Raw genomic sequence first — 27978 nt, 5'->3', positions numbered from 1 at the left:
CAAATTATACTCCCACCTCAGATTCACTAAATAGCCTTCAGTTGTTGAAATATTCTTACAACTTCAGTCTCCTCCTCTGCAATACTAATAAAACAGAACTAGGCTACTTTTTAGAGTGGTTGTGTGGATTACCAAGTCAATTTTCCCAATATGCATCTTGGTGATCCATGTACAGCACCCACATGGCTTTTGTTCATGAGCATGTTAAGCTAGTCTTACATTGCACTCAGCTGTGAAGGGCTGAACATGCCATTGAAATCTTGCACTTACCCATGTAATGGGCCCTACTTATACTTACAAGGTGAATGCACACAGCCTCTTTCTGTACATTCAAGATGGAAAGGTGCTGATTATAATACATATACAGGACAACCGTGTCAAGCACACTGAATACTTGCAACATATTGTCCCAACCCATTCATCAGCTCCTCACTATCAGGTTTTGCACATTTTTGACATATATAGAAGAAGAGGAAGAAGAAGAGTTTTAGATTTATATCCCCCCTTTCTCTCCTGTAGGAGACTCAAAGGGGCTTACAATCTCCTTGTCCTTCCCCCCTCACAACAAACACCCTGTGAGGTAGGTGGGGCTAAGAGAGCTCAGAAGAACTGTGACTAGCCCAAGGTCACCCAGCTGGCATCTGTGGGAGTGTACAGGCTGATCTGATTTCCCCAGATAAGCCTCCACAGCTCAGGCGGCAGAGCGGGGAATCAAACCCGGTTCCTCCAGATCAGAATGCACCTTCTCTCAATAAGGAGTCTCTCAATAAGGAATGCACCTTGTTCTCTCAATAAGGAGTCGAGCATCACAGTATTTAATAACCAAGGACCGGACATTCTCCAGACATTACAAATCCATGTAGTGGACATTACAAACTCATGTAGTGCGGGAAGCCATAAATACCACAAGTCTCTGCAAAGTTAATATCCTTGCCCAAACATACACACTCACACCAAACATAGGGCAGCTTCTGCTAAAAATAATATTTGGTTTTTGTAATGTCTGCCACATGTGAAAACTACCAGGAGTCAGGTGGTGTTTTAGGAGCGGCAACTGTGAAAATGTCCTGGAGGTGGCGAAAAGTGCCAAGTTGCAGCTGACTTATGGCGATCCCCTGGGATTTTCAAGGCAAGAGAGATTCAGTGGTGGTTTGCCATTGCCTGCCTCTGTGTGTTGCAACCCTGGACTCCCTTGGTGGTCTCCCAGGGCCCACCCTACTTAGTTTCAGAGATCAGGTGAGAATCACTAGGCTAAGATTTTCTATCAAAGTTTACTGTACTTGGTTATTTTATCCAGGCACAGAAATTTGACATGCCTCGTGCTCACTGCTAGATCTAGGGAAGGATAATTTCACCAGCAGGCGGGCTGAACAGGTCTCTTTAGAAATGCAAATAGCTTAACAAGGAAAAGCAAAGTCATGCCTCAAGCTATCAACACTCCAAGGGCACATAAGTCACTTTCTCCTAAGAGACAAAATTACATTCCCTGTCTTAGGGAAACCCCCCCCCCCCCCCCCCCCCCCCCCCCACCCCAATGAATTCCTTGTGAGGGAGAGGGGTAAAGGATGAAGTGCCCTCTGTGGTCAGGGGAACATCACACCTAGAGTCCATGGGGTCTTGAAATCTCAAGAGCCCAGTCACTGTTTACTTATGCAAGTTGCTTCATTTACCAATTCAAGCACATGAAGGTGTGGTTCACTTTTGCCACTTCAGAATTATGCTACATTACATAGGAGAATAACCACAACCTACCTTCTGCTTCTCTCTTCTTCTCTGACCAGCCTTCCCCCGTTTCCCTCACATAAACGTATGGGACAGAGATATGAATCATTCAAGATGCTTGAAGAAATAAGAATTTACCCTTACTTTAATGTTTTTAGGATGAATTTATTTAGATTTATTCCCCACCCTTTACTATAATCTCTGACTCTTGAGTAGGTTACAATAAAAAACCATTGTAGGTTACAATAAAAACCATAACAAGTCTCCAATAATATAATAAAATTCCAATAAAACCCAACCCTAAAACCATAAAACATTATGAAAATTCCCACTACAACCACTCCTGAAAATGGGAGGTCTGTACAGGACCCCCATTCCAATGGAGGGGAGGGGGGAATCAGCCAAATACCCTGGCACAAGCTGGTCTTCACCAGACACTGAAATTCCAGAGAATATGTGCCTGGCAAACCTGTGGTGGGAGGGCATTTCACAGTGCAGCGGTCACTGTTAAGAGGGTCCTCTGGGCTGCCCGCCCCCACCTCTGAAGGGGGCAGGACAGCCAGGCGAGCCCCCCCCCCCCCCCCCCCGATCTCAGTGCCCAGGCAGGAATATATGGGTGGATGCTGTCTCTGAGGTAGCCAGGACCAAATATAGACAAGGACAGAAGGATTTGTGATTTTACCAATTTTCTTTCGAATCCCTGCTCAGATATGCTGTGTCTTGATTAAACACATTAATTGGGATAGTGCTGGTCTGATTTCTGTAAATCCCACACCTTTAGAGACATAATTACCTAGTAGCAGCACAGGGGAAGTGGCTGAGATCGATCCCACCGCCCCCAGAGTGTGCCTGTACATTTGTTAAGACGGCAGCAGCTTAACAGCCAAACAGGGAACACAAACTCAGGGCGGAGCCTCTTTATCGGCAAGCCGGTGAAGAATGCTAAGGCTTAGCGGGAGGTGCTCTTTGAAGTGGTGGCAGCCCCAGAGAGACGAAAGGGGGAGTGGTGCTAAACTGAGAACTCAGGTTGAGTTGCTTTCTCTCTTGTGTGAGCCTAAATGGAACTTACAAGAGCCGCTGCGTCCCAACAACCTAAGATGGAGCCGGCGCTATGAAGCGAGGGTGGCAGGGGAACGGAAAGGAACCGCAAGCCAGGTTGCAGGCAAAAGGATAATGTGACTTTTTTTCTGCTTGGTAAGCCTTCACAAGCCCACCTTCCCCTATTCTATATAACAGTTGTTTCAATGCCTGTTGCCTTAAAGCTTCACATTCAGTATTTCATACCTGGTTATAGAACCAGCTGGTTGAGGTGGGAAGAGTGGTGGACTCGGGAGTCCAGACCCAAGTTCAAATCTCTGCTGGGTAATGAGGCGGCGTGATCTTGAGCCAATCACGATTTCTCAGTTGAACCTACCTACCTTACAAGGCTGTCTCGAAGATAAAATGTAAGCGGGAGCCGCTGTGCTTCACTCAGAGCTCCTTGGAGAATGGTAAAATAACCAACAGGGACACAGCTTGTCTCCACAATTTTAGAAAGCCCAACACAGACCATCTCAGTTTCAACACAAAGAAGGAACAACTTCATGCCTCAAATCCCTCCAGCTAAGAGACAGAATGCCTTCTAGTGACTGTAGGTTCAGGTCAGAGAACCCAACTTAACCCCAAACCCTGGTAAACGACTCTTATGGACTCTATACAACGGATTAGCTCATCACAGACAACTGCTTCACTCACCGCCCCTTCAAACCCCTTTCCTGCAATACCCAACCTTCAAGGTTCACTTAGCAAAGTCCGATTTCCATAGAAGCCTGGAGACACATGCAAGTCTATCAATCTTGAAAAAGAAAAGGTTCTATGTGTGCAACTCAACGATGCCTACTGTTGTAAGGGCAAATAGCTTGCTGGATAGCCCAATTGGCTGAGAACCAGAAGGCTATATCCTGTATTTCCCTTCTCTCTAATGCTGTCTGTGAAGTCCTTCCCCAGGAGAGCCAGTAGATCCTTAGGCACAGCAGGGAAGGGATTGCAGGAGAAAGGAAAATGCTGCATACAACAGTGAAAGCATAAGATCTAATCCAGAGAGGAGGTGATGGGGAAAAAAGCCAGTATGACTGAATATGGTTTCTAGTGCTCAAACCTTCACATGCTTTCCCATGATTAAGCAGATTGTCAAAGTAGTAAAGAAAAATGTAGATTTCCCCCCCTCTCCCGTAAAAAGGAAACCAGCTTTTTGAAACCTTTTTTCTTCTAAATCTCAGGCACAGCCCTATCTACCTTCCTCCAATATGCACTTCACTCATTTCTAAAATCCCCACTTTCAAATTAATCCTATTTAGCCTGCATCCTGTGATAAATTTGCCTTTGCGCAACTCTGAAGACTTCAAAAGGTGAGTAGTTAGTAAAGAAACTTTTTTGAAAAATCCAAACACACTCCTTTTTGTTAAGATGCAAATTCTAGCGTTTCCGCCACATTCGAAGAAATGGTGTCACACCCCGGCAGACTGCAGGCAAGTCAGAATGAAGCCCATTTGAACCACAGAATTAAGAGGGTCAGGATATGAAAGGCAAGCACAAGTTCATTTATTTATAGCAAAGGTCTTGGGTTACAAGAGGTCAGTTCTTGCCATCTTGAAGAAAGGTTAAACGGGATAAGTTATTGCATACATGTGCATTATAATTTAGCAGCAAGTCATTCATAGAAAACATTTCCCCTTCTTACTGCCCTTTTTGGTTTAGTCTCTCAGTTTTATCGATATATAGATATATATGTATATTTGCCTTTTTTTTTACGAAGCATGTAACACCACCTTTAAGTTAATGGTCTTTTATTGGAAAAAAAGACTAGCATTTACAACTTGGAATGGACATAAACTGTAAATATCTTGAACAGCGATGTTGATAATTGTGCTGAAGTCCACAGGCTTCTCTGCCAACTCCAAGTCTTGGTACAGGAGGTTTTTAAAACATGAGTGTCGTCCAAAGATGCTTCCTCCCCCCCACCCCAGTGAAGGTCTCCTCTTAAAAATTTTGTGAATGGTAACAGCCTGACACCCGTTTCACAATAGTGCAATGCAGACAAAATTAAAACCAATGTAACACATACATGCCACCTAGAACTTCCATTATTTTGGGGAGGGGGGGACACTGCTATGACAGACAGGAGAATCTTTCCACCTTCGTGAATGGGAGGTCCCCATTAAACACTTTGCATCCCTTCAACCAGTTTTGCTGCTTACCATCCTGAGGTATAAACCAATTTTGAAAAGTAAACCAGCTATGACAATTTATCACTACAAATTGAGCCAGAATCCACTTTTGGACAAAAGAGTGGATTTTTTTTTTTAAGATTTGTTTTTTTTCTGGGTTTTTTTTAAACTTTTTAAATACAAATGTCTAACTGTGCTCAATTGTCAAGCTGCATGCATGAAAAACTGGCCAGCCCAAACAGTGTAATAGTCATTAGCAAATGGAACTTCTGAGGAGTTCGCTAAGTGCTTTCTTATTTTAAAGGTAGTACAATTATTTATACTGGGAAAAAACTTGATGTTTAACTTGATCTTTTTGGGGGGAACGGGACCACCAACCATTACATGCAGTTTGTGGACAGAAGGTATTTTGACATTCAGTTTTGCTATACAGAAATAGAATGAATAAATGAACATTTTTTTGCAAGAGGTAAGTAAAAGATTCAATTTGATTCTTCTAGAGGAAAAAAAGGTGAAAGGAGGTCTCTTCATTTTGCAGTCATCATCTGTACGAATTCTGAAAGAGAGAAACGACACAATGTGCTACTTTTATCTCCTCTGGAAATGAAAACAGGGAAAAGGACGTCTGCAGCAGAAACCACTAAACACAGGTAGTTGGGATCATGCACAAAAACATGGGCTCAGAGCCTGTACATGAATTCCATGTACACGTGTGCCTGGGAACTTGCTTCCATGCCCTTTAGAGCTTCTATTTGCATAAAGGTCCACTGAAAAGCATCGATCTTGCAAAAACAGACGTTCTAGAGAGAAACATGGCTTGCAGCAGAGACTATCCAGTGCACATGTAACTCAAGCGTAGGATCCAAGTATAAGAGGACAACCAAAATCTATAGGGATCTATCCCTTCAAAGAGGTAACTGGATACATGAGCCACACCTTACCTTCATAGTTCACTTGCCCGTCCCCATCAATATCTGCTTCTCTGATCATTTCATCTACTTCTTCATCCGTTAGCTTTTCTCCTAAGTTTGTCATCACATGACGTAGTTCAGCCGCGCTGATGTATCCATTTCCGTCCTGGGAAAAGAAGAACAAGATGGCTTACTTCACAGGAAGTCTTAAATTATAACAGGTGTTGATAGCACTGGAGCCTCAGGTTCAAACAATCTGCTCCCAGCTTATTACTCTTGTCAGCCTTTTCCAAATGACATCCCAGAGCTTCCTGACGGCAAGACCAGTTTGGTAACAGAAACAGTTACACAGATAACTGCAAAAAGCCTTTCCTTGGACATTTCCAAGGACAGGAGACATGCAGCCTTTTCAAAAGCTATTTTGGACATCTTGCATTAGGGGAAAGATACCACTGTGGCTGTCTGTGAGTTGTCATAATTAGGATGTAAAGTGCTGGACAGACCCAGGCCCCTTCCGCACATGCAGAATGATGCACTTTCAATCCACTTTGCAGCTGGATTTTACTGTGCAGAACAGCAAAATCTACTTGCAAACTGTTGTGAAAGTGGATTGAAAGTGCATTATTTTGCATGTACGGAAGGGGCCTCAGATTCAAGGTGATGGGATGAATGAACATGGACTAGTTCAGGGGTAGGGAATCTGCGGCTCTCCAGATGTTCAGGAACTACAATTCCCATCAGCCCCTACCAGCATGGCCAATTGGCCATGCTGACAGAGGCTGATGGGAATTGTAGTTCCTGAACATCTGGAGAGCTGCAGGTTCCCTACCCCTGGACTAGTTACTCTCTTTCAGCCTAACCTACTTCAAACAACTGTTGCGAAGATAATATGGAGAAACACATCTACCTCCGTGGAGGACAGATGGGATAAAAACATGATAGAAGGGGGCTTGGGGGGGGGGTATTTTATCAGGCCTTCTAAAAAGAAACTTGGGAGCAGTAGCCACAGATGGATTAAGAATAGAAGAGTCATATACAGACTGTTGTCCTCAAACCCTTCATCAACCAGAACCTGATTAAATTCTACTGTTCAGCTTCAGGCGACAATGTTCAGGAGCCATTTCCTCCCCATTTAACTTAACAGGAGTGTCCCCGTCATGGAACCATCTGTGCTGAGTGCCAACAAAATACTTTGAAGCTCAGTGAACATCAGAGAGAACGCAAGTGAATGTTTCCCTCCGTAAATATGGTGGGCTCCTTTCTCCTTTAGGGCCTTTTCTAAAACGCAGTGGGATATTTACCTCACTAACACGTCAAGAATGCCATCCAGAACAGAAATAGGAAAGCAAAGGAAACTTAGTATTTAAATCGGTCTGAAGAAAGATTACTTAGGCGTATCCAATGGACTCCAAGAGATTTAATTTTTCTCTCTGCTTTTGAAATCCTGCTCCCCACCAAGTTCTGAAAGGACCACGTTATGTGGGAAAGGAAGCTGTGCTTTAATATAAGCAGGAAATCCAGCTGGATGGAATTTGGCCCCTGGTGTTTCAGCAATTGTACCAAATCAATGGAGGACTCGGGATTCTTTGGGTCAGAGCACTAAACAACTGGTGTAGGCTGTACTGTTAAGTCACCTTAAGAAATAGCCATCATTATGGTAAATCAGTACAATTTATACTGCTACTGAAACAAAAAAGGTTCCAGGGTCTCCACCACAGCTCTTTGCTCAACTGCTATGTCCTCCCTCATCCTTGGACTGAAAAGTCACTTCACAAGCTGTCATTCTCTCAACTGAGCTCAATGACCAATACTGATGTTAAAAGCTCTGTCATTCTCCTACTGCAAAACTAAGGCGCATGTGCTGCCCAAAGACAGAACTTTTTCACACCATATACAACAGGAAGCCAAAGTTTAGTGCACAAACTTGAAGAAGAAGCTGCAGCCAATCCTAGTCCTCTGATAACTGAAGCTGTATGATAAATTTCTATTTTTAAGTATAAGCAAATGTGCCAAAAATGCAGTAGCAAACTATCCATATCCCAGTTAGCAAGGTGTCCATATCCTATATGTTCTTTCCTGTCTTGTCAGTTTCAATGCCTAATTCGAGCAAATTTTTTCTACTAAAGTTGGATGAAGGCCTGGGATCACGGTATCTGAGTATCTACTCCTTCCTACAGTTGATCCTGCTTTGTGCCTTTGTCTTTGGAAGTGAAACAGGTGGCCATTTATGTCAGGGTCTTCTCAGAAATGGTTCCCCAAGTCTGAAATACCCTTCCCGTTCTCACCTTGCCTGGCCACAGCACTTGACAGTTCTTGAGGTATGATTTTTGGCTCTTCAGCTTAACTACCAGGGATTTCACTCTTCCATGGTTGATTTTTTGGTTGGTCTCTTTGGATTTTTACTGAATTTTCAACATAATTTATTTTGAAGATGACTTCTTTAAATTTCTGAATTTAAGTGTTTTATAAATTTGAAAACATGAACATGTAACTGAAGAATGAGTGCATGTTTTTATACAAAATATCTGTATCAAGTGGACAAAGAGAACCAAAACTCAAACTCACTGGAATACTATACAATATTTCATCTCTCTGGAAATAGTTGGTAGTGTTTTTTCAAGACTCACTTCTTTTTAACCTCACCAACACTCGTTGTACAAGCAAGACCAGGAAGGAAGCACTGATCCAAAGAGAGGTCCCTGTCCCGGCAGTGCAATGACCACTGAATATTCTGTAGTCTGCAGAACACTAGACCTTACAAAGAACTCAATTTCAGTTTTTACGGAGAAACCAAACGAACAGCTCATTAACTGTCTCCAAGCCATACCTTATCAAAGACTCTGAACGCCTCACGAATTTCTTCCTCGCTGTCTGTATCTTTCATTTTTCTGGCCATCATGGTCAAGAATTCTGGGAAGTCAATAGTGCCATTGCCTTGAAAACAAAGTGGAAGAGAGGTGAAGCCAACAACAGTGACTTTAGAACCCACCCATTTCCTCTATGAAAAAGCCTGTTCTTGACAATTCAACTGTGGGTCAGATATTCCTGAATGGTTGCTTTTCTTCTAGAGCCTTCAAAAAGTGATGGTGTTTTTCAGGCAATTCTGCCTTCAGTGGGCATCTTCCTTAAATGATTGTTGCTCCGTCTTATCAAACACAACCATGTTCCATTAAAACACTATTACAGGCAAGTTGGCAGCACAGCAAGTAAAGTTGTTAAGGGGTCTAGCATGGAGTTCTCTCAGTTATTCTAAAAGCCTCAAAATGTGAAGCACAACTGCAAGAACACTTAAAAGGTATTTCATGCCGCACTGTGGAGCAGAAGGGGAACTGACTTCAATAAACACATTTCCTGTGGAACCTGCGCAGTTACCGTCTCCCGTCCGTTAGGTGAACTCTTCCAAGTTTATCAGTTCAAAAGTAACATTCCGTCAAGATTTATGTATCAAACTGTTCCTGCCTTCCCTGCCCCTTCCAACTAATCCGAGGGATTTTGCAGATGTTCTTGCATGCTACAAGGATTAATACCCTATTTAACCCCAGACTTGCATGATATTCTTCCCAGAACAGTTTTCACAAACAATTCTATTGACAACTCTTACAGATAGTAAATAGTTCTTGCTATGAATGGCTTAAAGAAGAAGAAATAAAATGGGCAGAATTTAGGCTACACCAGCATCTGTAGTTTAATGTATAACCCAATATGCACACACACACCCTGTAAATTCCAGAGAGAATACGTCAACACAGAAATGTGAGTACCAGGTTCAGTTTCAAGAAACCAGGAAAACTCTTCAATTTAGCTAACAGAGCAATTCTCAGACGTATTCCAGTCTAAACCCATTCATATCAATTGACTTGATTGGGAATAGAACATCCGGAAACATTTTTTAAAATCCAGGGGAAAAGGATTTATTTGTACGTGTTTAAGAATCTTTAGCCAGGAGTTAGATTGATTTGTTGATGACAGCCATAGATCAGACATGAAATACAAAGGAACATGAAGCAGTTCCATTCTTGTTCAATAAGCTGTAATACCCAAGGGCCTTTTGTTGAGGAAAAATGAGATATAGAAGACTTTTGAAACAATTCTCACGCTGCCTCTAATACCCTGAGAAGATCTTGTGCAGTGTCTGCCATTTCAGCAGACCTAGGCAGGGAGATGAAAGCTCCAGTGGGAGCATTCTAGAATCTATTTCATGCGATTCCATTTTCTAACTCCTCTTAAAAAGTTCTTTTTAACAAAAAGATTTTTGAGTGCTAGAGAATGATAAGGCTACAGTGTAAAAACTGCCTGCTACTCACGACAGTAGGGATGGAAAGCCAAGAAGATTTTTAAAAGCAATCCCAGCTGCTGCTATGCAATTTTTGTTAGTGGTAAGCATACTCCCTGGGTTAGATTTAAAACTGCTGACAGCCATTTCTCTTCACCTGCACCCAATCAGAGAACAGTTTGAATTTTTTCCAAACCCAACTGCAAAATCCCAACAAGAGCAAGAGATTTGCAGAATGCACCTTACGATCCACTAATGGCCACCGCTGGTATCTTGTGCCTTCACTTATTTGGCTGTTGCAGCACATATGGCAAAGTAGAGGCCTCCTTGCTTGGCACCTAGAATATATTAGCACTCCATAAGACGTGGTCTTTTCAGATGCCCTGGGAAAGCTACATCTCCAAGAATCCCTTGCACTAGAATCCCAGGCCTGTAGATTTCCATTTGCTGTGATCGTCACAACACTGAGAGGATAGCAAGCAGGGACAGGGAGTTTTGCTTTGGCTTCAGTCAGAGTCAGGGGCAGACCTCAGAAGCAGAGGAGAGGAACGCTGATCAAACAACTGAACAATCTTGCATTCCAAGACTGGCCCACTCACAGCCACTCCTTTGACAACATTGCAAACATTCGTGCCCCATTTTTAACTTAGGTTACGCTGCTGTCTGAACAATCATGATTTCACTAGAGTTTTTCTTTAAAAAATTTCAATTTACTAAAATTTCTTTGAGCATGTTTTAACTAGAAGTCCACAGCAAAGAAGCCAAAAACACATAAGAACGGTAGACTATTCACATGATGAAGAACTTACCATCAGCATCTACCTCATTGATCATGTCTTGTAATTCTGCTTCTGTTGGGTTCTGACCCAGCGACCTCATGACAGTCCCCAGTTCTTTTGTTGTGATGGTGCCATCACCATCTTTATCAAATAGAGAGAAGGCTTCCTTGAATTCTGAGGACAGAAAGAGACCCAGTCACCAGGTAGCATGGTAACTGCCATTTAAAAGCAGTATTGGAATCAAGAACCGTGTAGCCCAAAAGGTGATCCCACAAGAGATAGATTTAATCCAATGAACAATAGTTTACATATGTAAATACAATATAAACTTGATTTGACATATGCATGTACACATTATTCCCAACTCACCCTTTTCAATTTTCTTGTCCTGTTGACTACACTAATTACTAAGTGAATGTCACCTAAAGACAAAAATCCATGTGGCAGTGTTTCACTTGAAAAAAGGGAGACTTGGGTCCCCAGTTCAGCCATTGTGCTCAAAGAACCTGAACAATCACTATCCTTTATCTCTACAGAGATAATGGATGAGTGACCACTGGGGTATCTAGTGTGGGGCAAGCCATGGCTCATGTACTGGCTGCTGCTTGAGGAGGCAATCCAGAGTCCCCCCACCCCAGGAACCCTGCCCCCATCAAACTGTGCCGTTGCCCCCCATGTGGAATTCAAGGGTGTGTAGTTCAAGGCTGGGCTGGATCTGGTTTTAAAGGGCAAGGTCCACCTCAAAGTCCAGAGTTTAAAGCTGGACCCAACAAGGCGGAGGCCAGCCTTGAATTGCGGGCTCTGCCCTGGCTAATTTCATCTTTACACTGCTGGCTCCACCTCCCAAGTCCACGTGACTTTGGAGATGGAACTTCCGAGGCAGAGTCAGCAGTATGAAACTGGACCTGCCTACCTGGGACCAGCTTTAAACGCACGTTTCAGCGGTGAAACCCACACTTTAAAGCCCAGCCCAGCCTTGAACTACACCCCCCACAGACTCCACACGGACTTCAGCGGGAGCACACAGCTCAGTGCTGGCCAGTGTTTGCCCTGGGCACCATCTTTAACAAGAGACCATGCCATAGTGGTGGAGCATCCACTTTGCATGCAGAAGATCCCAGGTTCAATTCTCGGCATCTCCAGTTAAAAAAGATTAGGTACTAGGTAACAGGAAGTTCTCTGCTGGAGACCTGCTGCTAGACACAGCAGACAATATCACCTTTACATTAGCTTGACTTGGTATGAGACAACTGCATGCTCCCAGGGTGTGCTCTATGGAGATGCATTAGAAATTGGAAAACATGAACTCTTTATCACATTACGTATGATCAAACAGAAGAGTTGGGTTTTCACTGCCAAGACCTAGTAGCTGCCACTAACCACTCTATACCCATCTCACGTTTCTTGTAACCATTAGCATCTCCAATTAAGCTTTTTTTGTTTGCCATAAAGTCACAGCTGACTTATGGCAACCCCATGGGGTTTTCAAGGTAAGAGATGTTCAGACATAATTTTACCACTGCTGGCCTCTGTGAGGCAGCCCTGGACTTCCTTGACGGTCTCCTAGCCAAATACTAGGCAGGGTCAACCCTGGCTGCATTCTGAGATCTGATGCGATTACACTAGCTTGGACCACCCAGGTCAGGCCAACTCAGCTTTACAATATGAAATTCTGACACTTCTCAGAGACCGCCACATATAGGAAATATATAATTATCAGCAAGCAGCATTTTTCAGCATAAGCCGTGACACAGGAAAAAAAATACACAGCATACATCTTCACTTCAATCCCACTATGATGGGCATCAGGTTGGGACTCTGTCCAAATTTGGTGAGCATCATGGTTACGTGGGGATTCAAATTCAAGTCCCCTCTTTTTATTATTTATTATTTATTATTTATTATTTATTATTATTATTATTATTATTATTATTATTATTATTATTATTATTATTATTCCGATTTATTAGACTGCCCTATCCCCGAAGGGTTCAGGGCGGTTTACAGGCAACCAAACACAATACATTGCAACTAAAACAATCAAATAATCCCAATAAAAACAATAAAAACAGTAGCAGCAATAACCTTTCCATAATTAATAAATTAGGTGGATGGCGTCCGGTAAAACCCCAGGAGGGGACTGGTAGATTTTCAGATAGGCCGATGACACATAGGGCAACACAATATAACACCACTCACTGTTTTTAACACTGAAGAAATGTACAAGTGAACATGGAATGTGAATTCTTTTTATGGGGAAGCCTAGACTAACCCACCAAACGTTATTTTAATTCAATTCTGTCTTTCAAATGGCAACAAGTTTTGAATATGCATCAGTAAGAGAACAGTCAGCTTGTATTCCACCACCACAGAATTTTTTTTTGTCATGCGCTTTGTGCACTTGTAAAATGTTCAAAGGATGCAACAATTGAGACAATGAGAAAGGCCAGTCACTATTCAAACCCTATCAGAGACTGGAGAATGAGGAATGAAAAATAGCAACTTAGCCAAGGCCACCTGGTTTATTCATAACAGTTTCATAGATTTCTGGGTTCAGAACTCAGAAGATATGCTCCAAGATTACACAGAGAACTCTTACTGAAGTCAGCAGAATTATTAGTGCAAATGAGCATTTATTCATTTGCAGGACTTGCAATAAAATCGGTCAGACAACCAGCAATGTTGTAGTCTAAGGATGGGAAGACTGATCTGGCCTACTTGAGGCCCACCAGCCAGATTCTGGTAGGCTATCAAGTACCTGTTGGTTGCAAAGGAAGAATGATGGGCCAGGCAGACCTTGATTTGGTCGAGCAGGAGAGATATATCATTAAGTAGTAAATGCACTCATGATGTAATAAGTATGTGCTACACACCTCAAGTGTGTATTCTTGCTAGAGTCTTCCTTATGCCTACTGATTGGTCAGAGCAAGAGAAAAGAACAGCTCATGTGAAGGTGGTCAACCTACCATTGTTCTAGTACACAGGTGTCAAACTCATGGCCCTCCAGATGTTATGGACCACAGCTCCCATCATTCCTTGCCAGCATCATGCTGGCAGGGGATGATGGGAACTGTAGTCCATAACATCTGGAGGGCCATGAGTCTGACACCTATGTTCTAGTAAATACAGCTGTCCAACTGTTGTTTTACAGCTTAGGATTTTTCAACATTATCTGTGCAGAACGATGATTCGTTCAACAGCTTATAACAATGCAAAAAAAGATCAATTTTCACTATTCACAAAATGACAGTATTTTCTTACAGCTCACATTATTACTTTTTTTTGAGGTGCTCTTCTGCAATTACCGCTCGTGGAAGCATATTTTGTTCTGTCTTTTCTTGCCCATTCAAGTTTCTGAGAATTCCAAACCCTTTAGTTAAGACCACTGATGTAAAACAGTGATGCTTTCTCAAAAGCTTTAGAAGCATCTACAACAAGTTGCCAAGAGGAACCAGAACAGGTAACAAAACATCAAATTTTATTAAGTATATTATTTTTTTTTAAATTGAGTCTCTCTAAATTGCAAGCAAATAAGCTTGATTTCTTAACCAAATCTGACGAGCACACTGCTTTCATATGCAAGAATGCACGATAGAGGAAAATATCACTGTTGAGGTTTAGCATTATAAACACAACAGTGTGTCATGTGCATTTAAGTATAGCCATTGAAGGTGCTAAGATCCTCCTGAATCTCTCCATGATTATCCACTTCAATGTGCTGTGAACATTGTGCTGTGAACCTTCTAGTTATCGAAAGGAAATCTGGCCTATTCTCAGATAATTAGTTATGACCACCGACCAATAGAATTGATGTTTACTTTTCATATCAGGGAGGAATGAGTGGACCAAGCAACTCCCTGCCCTTGTTTCTGGAAAAATCTGGACACTTGTCTCCAAGTGATCTTTACTGGTGTCCTTCAATGGGTTTGGTTTGCCTGAGTTTATACAAGCATCTAATATTTTCCCCTTTGTACTGACAGAGACATAACTATATAAATCACTGAAGAGATGTGTGAGAGACAGTAATGTTTTAATTGCCACCACTAAGAAAACTTGCATGTTTGTTCAGGAAATATATGAATTACTAAATAGGAAATACGATTTTCAAATCAGTCCTTCCTTTCTTATGTAAAGAGCCGCCTGACAGGAACACACCATCTGAAGAGAAAACAGCCAAGTGATGCCAGCCACCGAGAATGTTCTGCAATATTTTTATATTCAGAATAGGTTGCTAGGCCAACAGAAACCATCTCCCTCCAATTAGGATACTTACCAGCAATCTGTTCTTCGGTCAGCTGATCGGCCTATGTAAAGAATAGAAAAGTATTTCAGAACATCGTTTGCCTGTAGCTATGTCAAAACCACAAGACGCGACAGCAACTCGGAGAGGCTACATGACATTATGTTACGTGTTAAACGTTTGGCACCTCAAGAACCATCGACAACAGAAGCCACAAGAGTGAGAGTAAACAGAGCTGAGAAGGCACGGCAAAGGAGACAACAGTGTCAGGCTATAAATGAATGGTTCCTTGTCTTGATAAGCAGGGCCCACTTACACCAGTTAGAATGGAGGAGGCCTTCTTTTTTCATGTCTGTGTCATGGTTTCACTACAAGAGACAGGACTGCCATAGAGATATTGTTCCTGGAACGACACCGCAGCACAGGCTTACAAGCCTGCCAGTAAAGTGTGAGCCATGTCGCCATGCCAAGGCGCACAGGGGTCCCTCCAGAAACCAGCCAAAACATAATCCAAGGCTGAGTTTAATTTTTAAACTTGCCTGCTATTATTCCATCGAACAGACTCTGGCAACTGAGACCGTACCACACTATGAAAGAGTGCCTTTTAAAAAATTCATACACTGTTTACAAGTCTTAGTTACGACGCCAGTCAGCTTTGAAGGTGATGCAAGGAAACAACTGTACTTTTTGCGATGCAGAGTTTAAGGAGGAACTGAGTCATCGTGAAAAATCCTAAGACTCGTGGATTTTAACTGGTGGGCTTTGGGCATAAGCTGAACTTGAATAGTTAAATGCCAGCAAGCCACAACTAACTATGGTGGCCCTCCACGGGATTTTTAAGGCAATGGATTAGCAGAGGTGGTTTGCCATTGCCTTCCTCTGCATAGCACCCCCAGTCTTTCTTAGTAGTCTCCCATTCAAGCACCACCGATGGCTGACTCTGCTTAGCTTCCAATCTCTGACAGGCTAGTCAGAGCTATCCAAGCTCCTGCCTTTGGCAGCATTACACCCATACTTCAAGAATACCACTCAGCCTTAATATTTCCCCTCTCTCCAAGATAGCTCACACTCCCAGGGTCAAACCTCATTACTGATTTTTTTTTCTTTTAAGCCTGTGTTTACACAAAGATGGACAAGGTTACTGAAGAAGGCATAGTATACGTTACATCATCCCCACCCCCCTTTCATCTTCAGCCATGTGGACAAATGAAACATAAGAAGACCTCTGAGCTTATTTGGAAATAAAGGAATGTATACATGGACATTAAAAATGGAAGCCGTGACCTAAATTCCAACTGGCACAGAAGATTTTTAAAGCATCTCTGATTAGCGTCATTCTGCTCTGGTGTGTTGCACGACGAGCACAACATACTTCTGACAAATGCAGCGGAAAGGTTCTTGTGGGCTTCATAGAGTGAGATCAAAACATAGCTGCAGGTTGAAAACCTCTGTTAGCAGCCAGGCTTTTTCTCCTAAATTCACAATATCCTTGCTTAGCTCGCAATGAGAAATACTGTCTTCTCTCCCTCTTTCCTTTCAAAAGCCTGCCACTGGATTTTCCTTTCCTGAGCCAAGCTGACATAGTGATTTACATAACATATCAGAGCAATGCAGAACAGGAAACAGGGCCACACCTCAATAGAAAAGCAATGCAAATCAACAGACCCATAGTGCAGAAAACCTCCAGCCAAAATTTGTCCTGCCGTATACAGTAATCCAATTTGCAACTCTGTACACCAGGCACCTACCAGAAACAGACCTCACACGGTCCCTGAATCACTCACCCCACCCATACAAGTCATTAAAAAAATGAAAAGGGTAATGATGTCACTCTTCCCAACAGGATGAAGGGGGGAGTGAGGGAAGCACGCTGCACGGTCCAGAATCGGATCAGGCCGTCTGCAGTCCGGCTTTAACCTCTCTGCTATGGGGGACTTGAAATTTCCTCCTTTTTCCTGGGTCAATCTGCAGGATCTCCTAGGAGAGATTAAATGAATGGAAGAACTGCAACAAAACCCCAGCCTGCTGTTTGAAGAACCTACTTGGCCATGCTAGATGGCCAGAGTCAGTCACGTTGCCTGGAAAACAGAACTGGATGGGAGGGGGGATTTTTGCAGCGCAAAGCTAGAAAGGCTTCCCACGGCTGCTGCACAGAGTAACCTTGACTTTTGACACAGTGGACAGTTGCTTCTTGGTACCCAAAGTCACTGCTGGGCACATCCCTGCACCATTCAGGGCTTCCCGTTCTTCCCTTGCAGCCACCCAATTCCTCATCTAACCTCCTTGGTAACTGTTTGGTTCCATTAACCAGAAGCAAAATTTGGGGGGCGGGGAGAGAAAAGGGGGGGGAGAGTCACGTTGTAATTTGCAAGGATGTAGGTTTTACCCTCACTGCCTCCTGGGATTAGGGTGGGGGCTAGAGGAAGTGCCATGATGTAATGCAGCCAAAGGTTTTCAGTATTGCTGCGTGTGAGGGGTTTGGAGTGGGGGGAGGAGAAGCAACGCAATAGCCGCAGAGACTCCCCTCCCCCATTACCCTGCGCAGTGCAGCTGGTGTAGCAAACTGGGATTGTTTCTAGCATCCTTTTGACACTCCACTCCTCCCTCCCTCCCTGGACCTCCAGCTTCACCAACCAAGCCCCGTCTTCTGATTCCTCCGCCCCCTCCATCATTCAAAAGATAGACGGCATCGACGCCACCATGATTCTGGACATCCAAGCAAGACAGCTTCTGCCCAGGAGAAGCTGCCTGTCCCTACTCCGCAGTCAAAGTTACACCACACACCGGGAACAAGATCACACCCCTAAGTGGTGCGTTAATCCAGTCCGGAAAAACCACCACCATCCCAGGTGAAGGCAGACGGCATCTTTTTGCCATCCCAGAGGCAAAGCGCCGTTTTGGGAATACTAGGCAGTAGTAGGTGATCTTGCGTGTCCTTAGAGGGCCCAACTTGTGTCAGGGGCTAAACCTCCCGCCATAGGCATTTTTCCCCATTAGGAAAGATCGTGGGTTAAGGAGCCTCCTTTTTCCGCCATGCCTGAAGAGTCCTGCCCCCTCCCCTGGGTCAGGAAGCAGGAGCCCTGCCTGTAACTCTCCAAGGAATGATCCACTTCTAGGCAGGCATCAGCACCCCTCGAGGAAGCCCCGCAGCTCTCCGGAAAGTCGGGGATCGAGCTTCCCACGGGCAAGGCGCGGCCAGCAACATGCCATCTCCCCTACGGCTAAGGGAGGGAAGGGCGCGCCTCCCCGTCCTCTGGCTCCACGTCCCGGAGGCCACCCCACTGCCCGTGTGCCCCGTTCCTATAAGCAGCATCGCCCCAGGCCGGCACCTAGCAGCTTGCTCCCCCCCCTCCCCCCAGTGCCAGTCCCGCACTCTGCCATCCCTGCCCTCGGACGCTCAGCAAAGAGAAGCCCGACGGGGAGAGGATGCCTGCAGCGCTCCGGGAAGGACGCCAGTTCCGGGAAAGCCCTTCGGTCGCGGGGAGGGAACTAACGCCGCCGAGGGCCCAAACGAGGAAAGGGAAGCTGGCCGATGAGGTCGCTTTGGGGGGCAAACGGAGCGCGGCTGCACCGAGGGCGCTCCCGACGCTGGCAGCCCAGCGCCGTCCAGCAAAGTTGCCCAGTTCTCAGCTCAAAAGGCTCGCGGGGAAAAAGGGCGGGCGGAGGCAAGACATCGGGCCCGGACAGCAACCACTCCACCCTGCTGATGCAACTGCTGCCCGATCGCCCCAAGCTGAAGAGCCACCACCCCCCGGCCACAGCCCAGGCAAAGCTGCAGCCCCCCACCCCAAATCCAACAGCAGCAGTCGAGAGGAAACCAGCTGCTCCCGTCGCAAAGCGCAATCCAGCTGCTTCTCCGTCCGGGTGCTTCACGTCTGATCTTTTTCACATTCCTTCCCAAGTCAGTCCCGCGAAATCGCAGCACCTACCATTGCGGCTGGTGGCGGTGCGTGCACGGGCGGCGGACGGTCTGGCGGCTGCTGAGCGCTGCGGCTCCTTCGGCGCTTCGCCCAAAAATGCTGTAGGTGTGAGGCTGCGCCGGGCAGCTTTTATACCCAGCGCTGTATCCCTCCGCCGGAGCAGCGCCTTTCCCTCTCCCGCCTCTCCTCCCCGGACTATGGCATGTGGCAGCAGAGCGACTGCGGCGGGCAGCCCTGCCCCCACCCCCGGCCCCTCCCCCGCCGCTCGCTCCCCTCCGCCGGCCCAGCTGGCAGGCGGCGAAGGGGGAAGGGGGGGGGGCTCGCCAGGAGAAAGCAGCGCATGGACGGAGAGCAGCGGCGCATTGGAGAGCCTGCCAGGGGGTTGCTGCAGATGCTGCTCAGGGGCCTGGGCGGCCAGCCTGCGCCTGCTGGCTCAGAGGTGAAAGTCACTATTTAGGGTGGGGGGGGGACCCCCACTCTGAAGTGCCTCAGGCTGACCCTGCAAAGTCTTGGCAGTAGAAACAGGTCTATGCACAAAGGAGTGCTTTGCAGCTAGGCACTCAGAACCCCTGTGGTCTGCTCCAGTGGCTGAAACATAAATATATATCTAGAGAGAGGATCAAGTCAGATAATCCCTGTAGTTTGATTTTCAGCTGTGGTATCCATCTGTTTCTGACAAGGGAGGGGAAGTACACTTTCACCTGCCTGGGTTTCCAGCATCCTTTCTTTTCTTTTTTTTTTTGCATACCTCTTTGAAGGAAATTTTATGGGCATGTAAATCTACTGAGAGGTAATGGAAGTCTCGTAAATGATAGACAAGTTTAAAGAATAAAACTTCTGTTATAAAGGCAGTCCCGCTGCACTGAGGACATTTGCATGCCTGTTATAGTTTGGAAGTGCAGCACTGGATCAAATTGTCAGAAACATTGTTCAGGGGAAAAAGCACGTGCTCCTCCAAAATGAAAGGAGAAACCTTTGAAATCCCGATTATACACAACAAGCACTGCCTACTGTCCTCTAGGCGCTTTCCTCGGAGCACACCATTCACAACAATGAAGCTGACAATGATGGCTGAGTTGAGGCCTGAGTTGATTCTTCCTTCCTTTACAAAGTAGAAAGAACTCAGTAGGAAAGGGTGGAAGCACATCAGCTGCAACTTACTTCTAAGACAGTGATTCCCAACTAGGGTTCCATGGTACCCTGGGGTGCCATTAGCACGTCCCAGGGGTACCATGACAATTCTACCTCCCCCGCCCCCCCGGAATCAAATAGATTTTGAAGGGGGGGGGGGGTTGGAAGCCTCATGGGCTCTCTTTAAACAACATTGAAAAACAGCATTGTTTTATTTGCCTGAATTTGGAGTGGATTGTGGGATAGATTTAAAGGGAGCTCTCCCTTTAAATTCCCCCAATCCATGCCGAATTTAGGCAAACAACACGGCTGTCAATCCTGCTTTCCCTCCCCTCCCCCTGCTTGCCACTCCCCCCACCTCCAGACCAAAAACAAAAAAACCCTACAATGCAAAAAAAAAATATCAAACGACTCTCAAGGGTACCCTGAGATATGAAGAGCAAGGTCAAGGGTACTGCGACGTCGAAAAGGTTGGGAAACACTGCTCTAAGACAGTGCTCTGCTGGGTCTCTCTTTGTCTTCTGGAGCCCTTTTTGCCATTCAAATACCCCATTTTCTCCACCACTTATCAGCGCCAGAACCAATCACACAGATGCAACCTGACTTAGTTTACAGGGTTCTTGTGAAGGTAAAATGGACAAGGGGAAAATGTTCTAAGTAAGCCATTTTGGGTCCCAAGTGGGGTATAAGTTATGTAAATAAAGTCCTGCCTACACATAAGAACATAAGAACAAGCCAGCTGGATCAGACCAAAGTCCATCTAGTCCAGCTCTCTGCTACTCGCAGTGGCCCACCAGGTGCCTTTGGGAGCTCACATGCAGGAGGTGAACGCAATGGCCTTCTGCGGCTGTTGCTCCCGATCACCTGGTCTGTTAAGGCATTTGCAATCTCAGATCAAAGAGGATCAAGATTGGTAGCCATAAATCGACTTCTCCTCCATAAATCTGTCCAAGCCCCTTTTAAAGCTACACATAATAGAAAGTTCCCCGTATCTATCAAACGTTTCTGCAACTCAAAAGCGTTGTGCATAATGACAGAACTCCTTCCTGTTAAAGGTTCCTTGGCATCAGCCGGTGCTTTCCCATGCTACCTGAAGATATTACCTGGTTTCTGAACACTACCTCATTCTCTAGCTCCACTGAAACCAATAAGCCTTAGCAATGGTATTGAGGGAACATAATGACCTTTTGTTCACTTGAGACCTGCCTCACGTGGAGCGTGCTTTCCCATTGGGTTGGATTCTCGATTATGCACTCATTTTGCCCTCTCAGAAGCCACAGATCAGAGAAGCACCACCATTCCTGAAACCAGGCAAAGTGCCACTTTCTTTCCCTTTCCAGGGAAGGCAAAGTGAATCAGGAAGTGTTACTCTTGATTAGGGCTTTCCAGTTCCTCCCTGCCTTCCCCTCCAACACTACAGTGATTCCAGGCAGGATCTGCCAGGTTGTGTTTTAAAAATTATTTTCACACTGCAGGTCCATAGCTGGAGCTAGAGACCTATGAGATTGACATGGTCTATTGCTCCAGCAATAAACCCAGCCAGCAGCACCAAAAAACAAAAAAGGCAGCAGGAAAGAAAAGGAAGCAGCGGGTGGGCAAAATGGTGGATCGGATGGGGGCAGCTGGGGATACCTCGCAGCAGGAACTTTGCTTGCAAATGGAAAACCATGGAAAAACCCCACTGCGAAGCAAACAGCCACATCAAAAGCAATGAGTACACAATAGCCCAATGGCTGCATTTGCAAGATAATATTCCATTACACATAGTTTGTGCTGTCCGGAAAATTCTCAGTTCTTCTAGATTCCCGCCCCACAAAGTTGCGTCTTTTCATTGGAAGCAGTCCTCCCTTATTAAACCAAAGGACTTCGGTTTTTCAACTATTCACACTCTTTCCCCTTCTCCTGTATAACCAACTGCAAATATTTCTGACTCAGGCATTAGTTACTACTGTTGCACAGAAAGGACAATGCCTCTGCACTGCCAATGTTTATTACCCTCTGTCCCAATTATCATGGTGAAGTTGGATTCTTCTAACTTCTATACCTGTCTTGTCTTTGGGTTTTAATCCAGAACAGCCACTGGCAGAGAGAAATGGCTGTTCCCACCACAGATTTCCTCCTGTGCAGATAATGGAAGAAATGGGCTATGGACTTTGTACTGGCGGGAGTATTTTGCTAGTGATGCAATCTTTTCTTTCTGCATCACTCAAGCTTTTGCCAAAATAAGCAACCACCTTTTCTTGCCCTTCACATTCCTCTGCCAATACCACACTCCCATGCTGTAACCCCAGTGTCTGAAACAAATGTGGTCTTAAAACACTGACAGGAACATCCACAAGTTCCTTTTTTAAACTCTTGGTCATGTTCAGGTGACCACTGAAATGGCTTTCCTTTCAGCGCACTGATAAAAAAAAAATATTACCAGCCTCCTCTTCATTAGCAGGAGTGAACCCATATGTAGTTTTGTAGCTCAGCAGCTGCTTCCAGCCCCCACAACCGCAGCAAAGGGATGGGCATGAAGGGCAGCCCATGTTGCTCACCGCTGCCACCACCACAATCCCCTCTCTTCCCCTTTCCTCCCCATTGCATCTGTGCAAAAGTATAGCTATGACAATAGTCCTGCTGCAGCCCCCAAACGCACACCCTTTTCCTGTCACTTTACCTTCTGCGGTTTTAATGCTACAGCATGGCATAGCAGGGGAAGCTGGGGCAGCAAAGGGGAGGGGGGAGAAGCCCTTTAAAGGACTAAGGAGAAGAGAAATGGTGTTTGGCAGCAGTACTGTTTTGAAAGGGCTGCTTTGCCCCTCTCTGTAGAGGCAACAGAGGACATGGTCATGCAGACATTCTCCCGCAGCCAATCTCAACTCCTCCTTTAAACTGGAAAAAATGCAGGTTCTCTGTTTTAAGGGAGAAAGTCCAAGGAATTAGCATGAGGTCATGCGGGTGCTTTTCTATAATCTGATGGCTTCTTATTTTCCATGTGGGGGGAATCCCCATGTGGGCCAGTTCCCTATGTTTGATTCCTCCTTGCCTCCTCTTGCAATCCCCTTTCATTCTAGATGTGTTCCAATAATATAATTCCAGGTGCAACAACTCAAAATTCTCAGTGTTTTTTTAAACTGGTACATGCACAGTGCAATCTTAAGCATGCTTACTCAGAGGTAAGCCCATTAAGCTTAATGGGGCATACATGCTAGTAAGTGTTTTAGGATTGCAATCTTAGTTTATCATAGCCCATTTGCAAGTGTGCCAATTTTTGTTCAAATATGTATCAGGGCATCTGGTAACAAGCATGTATCAGGTATCTACCTACATATCATGTTTTTATCTGCCTTTCATCCAAGGGTGGTTTACATGGTTTTCCTCTACTCCATTTTATTCTCACAAGAACCCTGGGAACGGAGTTAGGCTAAGAGGGGCAGTTATTTGCCCAAAGTTACCCAGTGAGTGTCATGGCTGAACTGGAATGTAAACATGGGTCCGCTAGTCAGACACTTTAAGTGCTACACTACGCCAGCAAGATGAAAGAGCTAGGCTATGAAATGCCTGTTCTATTAACCTTTCAAAAGTAAGAATATCATCATATAAAGCAGGGGTCTTCAAACTATGGCCCTCCAGATGTTCATAGACTACAATTCCCATGAGCTCTACCACTTGGCCATGCTGGCAGGGGTTGATGGGAATTGTAGTCCATGAACATCTGGAGGGCCACAGTTTGAAGACCCCTGATATAAAGGAAAGGCCATGTCCTGAAATTGCCATATGGTTTCTCCTGTCTGAGCAAACAGACTTTTTCTTGGCTTCTGCATCGATTTTAGAGAGACCCAGCAAGGAGCATCGTTACGTCTGGGTTACAGATCTACTTTCCAGGAGGTCATCTCTTCTGTTCCTCTACTTCTCTATACAACATCCTTTTCTTTGACCAGAACTAAAGGAAGAAAGCTGATAAATGCTTCCGTTATTTCTAGATTATTTATTTTATGAACCTCTTACTTCCTTATGAGCCTGCCTGACCCCTACAGTCCTCTTCAGAAGTCCTGTTTGGGGTGTACTCACCTTCTGTGGTTAGGCAGGTGGCACAGCATCAGAAGCCAGGAACTCGTTCCCCAGAGAGATTTGTCAGCCCTGCTGCTACCTTCTGCCAGCAGGTGAAGACCTTTTGCTTCATTTGAAATTCCCTCAGTGATCTGTCCTTCTTGACCAATGTTTTAATTGTTGTTTTTATGTTGTTAATTGTTTTAATGACATGTGCCTTTAGGGGAGGTGTTAATTATAATGGTCTTTAAATGTGATTATATCATGTATGAATTAAATTGTTAGCCACCTTGGTGGCACTTGTGAGGGCAGAAAGGCAGGATATACGCTTTCTAAATCATATACATTAATAAAATAGCCTGCAAGGCATTTACTTGATTTACAACAGATAGCCTGGGGAATGCCTGTTTTTTGCCTACATCCATCTTAGGATGTATCAGAGTCTATATACCAATGATGTACAACCCTATATCAGTATCTTTTTTAGAAAATGAACCCTGGCTCTTTATTATTAGATTAGAAAGATCCACAAAATTCCTTCAAGACCTGAGTAAGAGAAGGCACATGAAAGGGAAAGAAACCGTGAGGGCTGCCTGGTGGTGTGGGGAGACCTGGCAAGAGAAGGATGATGGAAAATGCAAGCAAAGGAGTCAAGTGGATGAGAAGAAAAATAAAAGGGTTGGAGATTCAACAATTGGTCTGGGGGAGAAATAAAAGACTGGCTGTGTGTGGGCGAAGGAAGCAGAGTCAAAACAGAGAGACAGAATGTCAGGCAAGACCCATAGAAGCAGACAGGAAGAGGACAATGAGAGAATGGAGTCTCACCTTGTTTTGTCTTAATTGTAATTACAGTTGCTGTCCAAGGGTGGAATTCCCTGGGCAACTTTCTTATTCCAGTTCTGGAAAGCAAAAAATGACTTCCTTGTAGATCTGCAAACAGTGTCTAGGTTCACTTCAAAACAGCGTATATGTAGAAATTCCTTTTGGGCAGGAATAAAATCCAGAGCACTGTGAGCTAGTGTACAATATCTGCATCCCAAATCTCAGATTGCAGACAAGACCTATGTTTAGGACGTTTTGCACCATTCTGTAATTGGTACTTTCTTCTTAGTAAATCTCTCCTTCAGAAACTGTCTAGGCTCTTCATTTCTGTCCTTATGTTTCTTAAGGTAGTATATGGCATATCAAACCAGGAACCATATCTCCCTTGGGACTTACCATCTTCAACTAGCATTACCAAGGATAAGCCACACCCAAGAGGTGCAGAGGTTTTATTTTGACTTTGCTCAAGTCTCTTACAAGAATCAGTTCCATTGGTTAAGTCACCAGCAATCCAGCCAGTTCCCCACTCTGCACCTCCACCAGGTTTCACCTGTGCTCCAGGGTCTACTTTCTCCAGGCCCTTGCCAGGTCATTTGAACTCCTGTAGTCTTCCTGTAAGCCTTGGGGAGGCATACTGCCCAGGTCCGGGGAAGGTGTTTTTTACCTTATTTATTTGCATTATTTATAGGTCACCTTCCTCACTGGGACTCAAGGCAGAATGAGTCCATAAAATTAATAAACAATGCAATAGGATTGGGACTGTGAAAATCTGCAACCAACCACAAATCTAAAAAACATAACAGAAGCAAAGACAAAATATTAACATTACACGTTAAATTATATTGCACAATCCTACTAACTGCAAGTTATACATAGCAACGTAGACCACTGTTCATAATCATTTATCCAAGTAACTTTGTAAACTATTTTATACAGTGCAACCCTATTACCTGTGTAGCACAGCCACCTTGAATAATTCAGTTTTGCACAGTTACTACTTGCTGTCTTCTTGGCCAGGAATGTCTCCTTCCTAGTTTCTAAGAGGCTTGAGTCTCTCCAGACCATAAAGACCACAACCCTGACAGGCTATATATATATACCTTCTCAACTTCTTGCTGATCACATCCAGCTCCCCACCCTCACATTCCTTTAGCCGAGGCCTTTTATCTCCTTGGCCACGCCCAAGTCCTGCCTCCTTGAGCTTATTCCAAGTAGACCCTCTTCACAAGAAGACCTTTGCCCAAGAGGAACTTTGTTCCATAAACAGGTAATACTGGTTGGCCCTATTCCTGTCTACTCCTTCATTGCTCCTGCCAACCCAAATGGCTGTTCTCTCAGCTTTGCAACCAGTCTGTGGTCTTCCTTAGGGCTTTGCCTCTGCTCAGTCCCTTGGCCTGCAGGGTAGGGTGCTGGTGGTAAATGATAGGTATCTAACCTTGTGTCCATTACCCAAGCACATTTTATACCATGCATTCAATGGCCACATGGTATTATGACCAGTTGCCCAGATCACAGGACAAGGATTCAGCTACATCTTGTTGCCCAAGTGTTGCCTTTTCTGCTTGCTGGTTGTCTGTTTCTCTTAAGTTGCCCTCTTTGGGCACTTGCAAAACTTTTTCCTGGTTTCCTCTCTTCCAAAGACATTTTCTTCACACTGCCAACCCTGAAGTGGCACTATTCTGTAAATCTTGGTGGCTGCAGGTTTTTCAACCAAATCTTAGATGGTCTATATAGCCTATCAAAAATTATACTTTCCTGATCCATATCCCTGCTCAGGTTTAGTGATATTACATTATCAGGAATCAAATGTAATAATCCTTCTTCCAGCAGTTTGAGAGCAGTGTTCAACTATGGAATGTCTTTTCTGAATTACGGTAACTAAAGATGGATATCAAAGGAAGAAAATTACATTATGCTTAATGGAGGCTTTAGTGGCTTAGTGTGAATGGATATCACTCTGTTTGCAAGCCAGTGTGTCTCACAGAGCAGTCATTGAAAGAGTTACTCCTGTCTAAGCCCACTGAAATCAACTGGAGAAACTCTACACAGGACTGAGCTAACAGAGTGGTCCTTCTCAGGTATTATGGTTTATGTGTAGCAAATCACATGTAGATCTTCCATGTTGTCTGAAAAGAGCATCATTTGGATCTTCAACTTTGATAACACATGATCTGAAACCCTGAAAAAAATATATCAGGGATTCATGTAGCACGTATAGAGGCAGTACACGCATGCAAAATTTATCTATGTGTTATGGCAACCCCACATATCTGGCGGATGATGGGTAATATGTGGTCCCAGTATGCATGGCAGGCAGATCACAGCATCTGAAAACGCTGGAGATAGAAACTGACTTTTAAAAAACATTATACCTAATATGTCCCAAAACTGCATGGATTAAAAACATCAATAAATCAACATTGGATGTTATAATTACGCAAGGGAGGCAACAAGAATTTCAAACCAACAAATGCATGAATTGGATTAAAGTCTTTACATGCCTTTTACCGGTAACTATACTGCTGTGCATATAGGACTGAGTGAGAATTTTTATAAGTCTATCTTGGGCTATTGATTAAATGTTTCAAACAATGCATCCCATTTTGTGTTCAAGAATTCATCTCTTGTTCTCTTCTCCCTTCTCAGTCACTGCAGACATCCTGAATGTGTTATGAAGCACAAGGAGGATGTAGTGTGATTACAAATCAGCCTTCCTGTACAGTCATCAATCAGTTCAGAAAGCTGTGAGGGGCACATTGTAAAAATAGGAATGAGTGAATATAGCCTATCTTGTTTCTTTTTATATTTGTTTATATTTTGATCAATGGTTGCATTTCTCTTCTTTTTGGTTTAGTAGGCTTGTTTGCATGATATCTCACAGGTTATTCCCCCCACTGTAAACATCACTGATTTATTGCTCTACAAATAATATTGGAAAA

The 27978-nt window shown here is 44.4% G+C and overlaps 1 protein-coding gene across 1 annotated transcript; it reads right to left on the bottom strand.

Moving 5' to 3' along the window:
* Positions 1-4280: 4280 nt before the first annotated feature.
* Positions 4281-19227, bottom strand: CALM1 (calmodulin 1). Its single transcript, XM_048485186.1, has 6 exons — positions 19061-19227; positions 15165-15195; positions 10922-11065; positions 8667-8773; positions 5870-6005; positions 4281-5484 (listed from the first exon to the last, which is right to left on the bottom strand). The coding sequence occupies exons 1-6, from the start codon at positions 19061-19063 to the stop codon at positions 5456-5458; spliced, it is 450 nt and encodes a 149-aa protein (XP_048341143.1). The 5' UTR covers positions 19064-19227; the 3' UTR covers positions 4281-5455.
* Between the last annotated feature and the right edge of the window lie 8751 nt (positions 19228-27978).

This window comes from Sphaerodactylus townsendi, linkage group LG02 (genome assembly GCF_021028975.2).
Source record: "Sphaerodactylus townsendi isolate TG3544 linkage group LG02, MPM_Stown_v2.3, whole genome shotgun sequence".
Taxonomy (NCBI): Eukaryota; Metazoa; Chordata; class Lepidosauria; order Squamata; family Sphaerodactylidae; genus Sphaerodactylus; species Sphaerodactylus townsendi.
The sequence above is the reverse complement of the archived record's forward strand: the minus strand, read 5'-3'. Positions and strand labels throughout refer to the sequence as shown.